Source organism: Gigantopelta aegis, chromosome 6, assembly GCF_016097555.1.
Source record: "Gigantopelta aegis isolate Gae_Host chromosome 6, Gae_host_genome, whole genome shotgun sequence".
NCBI lineage: Eukaryota > Metazoa > Mollusca > Gastropoda > Neomphalida > Peltospiridae > Gigantopelta > Gigantopelta aegis.
In genome coordinates, this window is record NC_054704.1 from 97326217 (window position 1) to 97332216 (window position 6000).

The window sequence follows — 6000 nt, forward strand, 5'->3', positions numbered from 1 at the left end:
GATCCTAGACCGACCGCGCATCAAGCGAACGCTTTACCACTGGGCTACGTCCCGCCCCCTACAGAATTAGAAGTTTTATATGTAAAGATGTTCAGCACATTTACTTTTTATAAAAACTGGTCGTTAGCAACAAATACAACGTGACCAGAGAATCTTAGTCTTTGTAACGGTAACCTGATTGAAAATGAGATTGAAGAAGAATTTCACTTTATTTTGTATTGTCCATCCTACACTGATTTGCAGGTTAAATATATCAAAAGGTATTATTGGAAGAAACCACCTACATTCAAATTAATTCAGTTACTTAGTATTCAACGATTTCTTGTTGAAGCTACTAGAGAACTGGCTATGTTATAATATGTCTCCACCCTTAACATTATTAACGTAATAACTAAAACTATCTGTTTTTATCCATAATATCTTACAAACAAGTGTGTCCATCCTAAGTATGTTTTACTAAGATGTACCTGTACTGTTATACCTTCATTGTTAACATATTATATATTGAATTGCACCTCACCATTGTAAGGTAGATATAACGTACATGCTTGTAAGCACCTTGCTTATTAATTAATTAAACTCATTAATGAAGTGTTAGCTCACGCCACCTCTTCCGTCCAGGACAGAAAGATGACATCCTACCGTTCTGAAGAACGATGGCTTCATAACCGAAGACGGTGTTTTCCCACTGCCATGACGCTAATTAACCGTCTCAAGCTGATTACATGTCGCTAATCGCCCACTAATTACCGAACACGGTGACACGACGTGTCGCTGTAAATGACATATTCAGCCTGTCACTTTCCATTATTATAATAACAATTTAGATTGAGATGGCTTGCGTTGGAAGGTGTCTGAGTGTTGTTTAATAAATCTTGAAGTCGCGAAATCATGTATCGTTTATTATGACATTCATTATGTATATCAGCGAAACTTGGAATTTGTCCCATATTACTTATTGCACTCATTTGTTGCGCGTAAGAATATTATATGACTCGATCGCGAACAGGCCTCTTTGGATGCAATCTTGTGCGTACTGAATACAATACATACGAAATGATGAATGACTGAACTAATTATTAACGGGTGGAGGGACAAAACAACACACACCCACCCACCCACCACCCCCACTCACCCCAACCCCACCGCTGATGAGGCCGATTTTTGTTTTACAATTGAATATTAGGCTATTCACCTAGATGTCCAGGAGAAGGGTCCTCTACGTTCATATTCGACCCCTCCCCTCTTCCCCCACCGGTTCAAACTATGCTACGCCCCTGTTTGTGGCGTGTGGAATAAAAAAGAGTCATCGTTATATCTGTATTAATGAATGAATGAATGAATGTTTGACGACACCCCAGCACGAAAAATACATCGGCTATTGGGTGTCAAACTATGGTAATGCAAATAAATAAAGTGATGATCAACATCAACATAAAAATTCAAGGTTTAAACAAAAACAGTGTAAAGAACTGTGCAAAAATACAAATACAAATATCACAGAATTTTACGGACACCGAATTTTACTCCAAACTTCAATTTGTGCTGTATTGGCCATTCTCAAAGAGAATGTTACACCCCTGCACCACGGTGAGGTTACAGCACGCGCAGGGGTTCTCAAAGAGAATGTTACACCCCTGCACCACGGTGAGGTTACAGCACGCGCAGGGGTATCTGTATTAATGTGATGCAATCGTAATCTGTTACATTATTATCGGTCGAACAAATGTATTATTAGAAACGAAATCAATCCATATTCTAAGTGGGTTAGCCTATGGAATGTAAATTTATTTTCGGACCTAAGTATTTAAAAAAAATGATAACTACGTAAAAGCACTAATGGGCGTAGATGGCGTTAATGGACTCAACCATTGTGTTGATATATTTGTACTGTTGAAGAGACCTGAATCGCATTCTGTCACCAATTGAATTAGAAAACATGCTAGAAGAGTCTTAATATGTGTTGACAAATTCAATTCCAATTATTTAAAATGGCGATAAATATTGATATAACTTTCTCAGTCGATACACATATCGTCAAATGCAGCTGTGTCTGTTGAAATTAATATTTTAGTGGTGTCGTTAAACAAAACTAACTTTAACTGTGTCTGTTGAAATTAATATGCTTTAGTGGTGCCGTTAAACAAAACTAACTTTAACTGTGTCTGTTGAAATTAATATACACCACAGACAGGATAACATATACCACGGTCTTTGATACATCAGTCGTGGTGCACTGGTTGGAACGAAAAATAGCCCAAAAGGCCCACCGACGGAAATCGATCCCAGACCGACGGCGCATCAGGCGAGCGCTTTACCACTGGGCTACGTCTCGCTCCAACGTGGTTATTGCTTCACTGCACTTGGTGTAGACAAGGACAAAAGAAACCCGCCACATACACTACGTCTATTGGATAGCAGCAAGATACATTTTATATCGACAGACAAATTGTTTATTTACGTCTAACCTTGTATACAGATTAAAGTAAAAACTAGAGTTCAACCTAACCATACAATACTACAGCAATACAAGTACACAAGCCACTTCTATGCAGTTGTGAGATATTTAAAACTATTAAAAGACTGTCAGAAATATTACCAAAATATGTATTCACTGCACCACAGATAGGATAGTAAATGGCACGGCTTTTGATACAGCTACGGTATGGAACGGGAACAAAACAATGGGTTACCGGGGAAGACGTGTCGATCCCGTAGCTCGTCGTACGTTAGACGATCGATCTAGTATTGAGTTTCTTCCCTCCTCTTCCGAACACAAACAAATATCGTATGAACAGAATGTAGTCCTACCAGTAAAACTGAATCCGACCTCACAGTATACTAATTAGTGTATTTATGAAGTAATGCTGCAATACTCCGATGACTGAGTCACATATCCACCGATTTGGGATAAGGCGCCCGTACGAACCCAAATTTCGGGTACAATTTGCAAAATCTCACCCTTGCGGCTGCCGTGGCTATCCTGCGGGCGCCTTGGCGTTCTTTCCTCGCCGGAGTTAAAAGTTCCCGATGTGTCGTAGAAATGTTTACTGGCCGTAAGCCCGTAGACACGTCGTTGACAGCACCGCATGGGCCCAGTACGGTCCCCGCAACATTCGTACGGATGCCGTACGATTTTGGGATGGAATTTCCGGCCCCCCACATCGTACGGCACCCGTACGATTTCCAAGATCATATTACGAGTATCTCACGAGCTCCATACGATGTGTAAAAATCGTACGGGTATCTCACGGCTTCAGTCCGACTCTCGTCCGACTGCCGTGCGGCGTCCGTAAGATTATCGTGCGGTACCCTTGCAGCTTACACACGGACGCCTCGCGATTGGAGTCGAGAAAATTTAAGGGCACCACCCCGATTTCCCGAAATCTTAGAAATCCGCCGTAGGTGAAAAAAATCGTACGGGGCCCGGTGGATATAGGACTGTAGCATCAATTTTAAACAACAGACTTTGTCAAATGTCTTGTATTTGCAGTTACCGTTTGGATAGCATTTAAGAAGAAAAAGAAAGAAAGAAAGAAATTTTTTTAAAGAGCAAATAAGAAACATACATAATAATCCACACCTCTCTAAGAATAGCACATTTAGATAATTATTTACTTGAAACTTAGTAACTGGCACTTTGAATACATTTTTTTGTGTGTGTTTAATCATTATTGCTTTCATACATTTTTAAAGCATCCAAAACTCTTTTATAAATTGTATTATTCTAAGCTGCATTATACTTTAACTGTTTTCTTAACTGTTTTCTTTTCTTTTCTGCAACACGTAGAAGCTTAATTATCGTTAATTATGTGTTATGAGCGACAGTGACGTGTGACGTGGATTGTTGAACACACGTCATTTTAAGACCGCGGTGGCCAGGCAGTGTTCAAGCATATCGACAGCATGTCACATGATATAACAATATCTAGATGCCATTTCATTCGTCCAGATATACGACTTGTTCCGAATTGAACTTGTTTAACACAGATCTCGTCAGTTATGCATTTAGTGCTAGGCCGAATCAGTTGAAATGTTGGATTTACGCGATGTCATGACACAGACATGTCATATAGAAGGATATTGCTTTGTGGTGTGTTATTGTTGCTTTTATGTTTTTAAAGCTTATTTTATTTTATTGTTTATTGTTTATTTTTAATTTTTAATTGTTTTGTTTTTATCTGTGTATAACTTTACTCTTTATATTCTAATATTCTGTATAAAACAAAAACATACATTTTTGTTTTGTTGTTGCGTGTGTTGTTTGCTTGTTTTGGTCATCTTGAATTTTAGAAAATTTTATTGTTTTTAATATGCAGAATTGTTTAATGTCTTTATTAATGTTGTTTTGGGGTAGGTATGGATTTGATCGTGTCTTAAAAAAATTCTGTGTATTTTTATTATAACACATTTTCTAATACGTTCTCTCGTTTTTGTATGTTTTTCAGGTGAATATATCAAAGATTGTACGTTGTGTGTTCATTGTGGCATTGCTCATGCATTCGTGTGTAGCCTACCCACGGATAGAAGAACAGAGGGGTGACACCCCGGGGGCCGTGTACTTCAGGACAAGGTTCTGCAAGCCTCTCAGTGAGGAGGATCTCGAGAGACTTATGGGTTCCGCCTACGACAGGTCCCGGATGACCAACAACGAGGAGGAAGCCAAGAGGAGTTTCGTAAAGGACGACTCGGACATTGACTCGGACCGACTGTCCCACAGAGATGCGGACAGTAGTTTACAGGGAGACGATCCGAACGCGGGGTATGTAGATAGCTACGGGGAACACGACGATGGATATCCTCCTGACCATTCCCGGGGAAAACAATTTGACAGAGACTTCCATTCGGATTCGTTCCATAGTAAATATCAGACTAACAGAAAAAAATATCAGTTCATGAGGAAGAAACGAGACGTTCTGGACGATGATAGCTTATTGCATCTCAAACTCTTACTCAGCGAGGGCAGGAGTAGAAAGAAACTTAGAAAACAGTTAAAGAAAAAACTCAAGCAGGAAATTAGAAAATCAAACATTTTAAATAAAAAGCCTCCGTGGGAGTGCGAGATGAATGAAGCGTTCGTAAAGAAAGAAGGCTTCTTTCCTCGCTATGTGCGGAGCGGTAGGTGCAAGACGGACAAATGTTTTTACAAGCTATACAACTGTGAACCACAATTATACGGAATTAAACTCTTGCAAAGGGACCCACATCAGTGCAACCCAGTTCCCACGATAGGGTCAAACACCACATACGAAGAGAAATGGATCTTCATAAAACATACTGTGACCGTCGGCTGTAACTGTGTTCGCAAAGAGAAGCCAAAACGACGGCGTAGACATTAGCGCCCTGACAGTTTTGTTGTGTCCGAAACACACACACACACACACCCCATAGCATTTTCAAAGTTCTCAATATTGTTTGTTTTCTGCTTGTTTTGTTACATTTTGACTGACGAGACAGCCATGACCAGACGGAACCATGCTAATACGGTTCTCCAGTTTATCGGGTAGTCCATGAAGTGCGACAGTTATGAACAGTCTGATGAAATTCAGAAATAGCTGCAACATTTCAGTGGTTCATATAGGGGTACACCGGGGAGATACTTTTTCTCCTTACTTGTTAATGTTTGTTACTGAAGTCCGAAGAGGAACATGTATGTATGTATGAATATGAATTATTATTTATGGTATATGTATTTAAAGTCATTAAATTAATAATTGTTGCCTATTTGATACGTTTTTTGTTGTTTCTCTAGTTATTACTCCACCTCTGGTGGATATTGGAAATAGATGCACTTTCCCACAGACAGGAAAGCACATACCATGGCCTCTGTCCAGTTGTGGTGCACTGGTTGGAACGAGAATGATTTATGTACATTTCCAACTATTATTTGTACTGTTGATAATTATAGCCATAGAATATGTGAAGAATCATGCTACTAAACCCATGATTAAAAACAATCCTTATAATTACAGTGATTTCAAAATATACATAAATAATTTT

The 6000-nt window shown here is 39.2% G+C and overlaps 1 protein-coding gene across 5 annotated transcripts in view; it reads left to right on the plus strand.

The window, feature by feature from the left end:
* Positions 1 to 5724, plus strand: part of LOC121375212 — a 110588-nt gene extending 104864 nt beyond the window's left edge. For all 5 annotated transcript variants that reach the window (XM_041502516.1, XM_041502519.1, XM_041502515.1 and 2 more), the window contains one exon: positions 4449 to 5724. In XM_041502516.1, the coding sequence (XP_041358450.1) occupies positions 4449 to 5339 (891 nt within the window). In that variant the 3' untranslated portion in view covers positions 5340 to 5724. The remainder of the gene's footprint in view (positions 1 to 4448) is intronic.
* Positions 5725 to 6000: the final 276 nt, after the last annotated feature.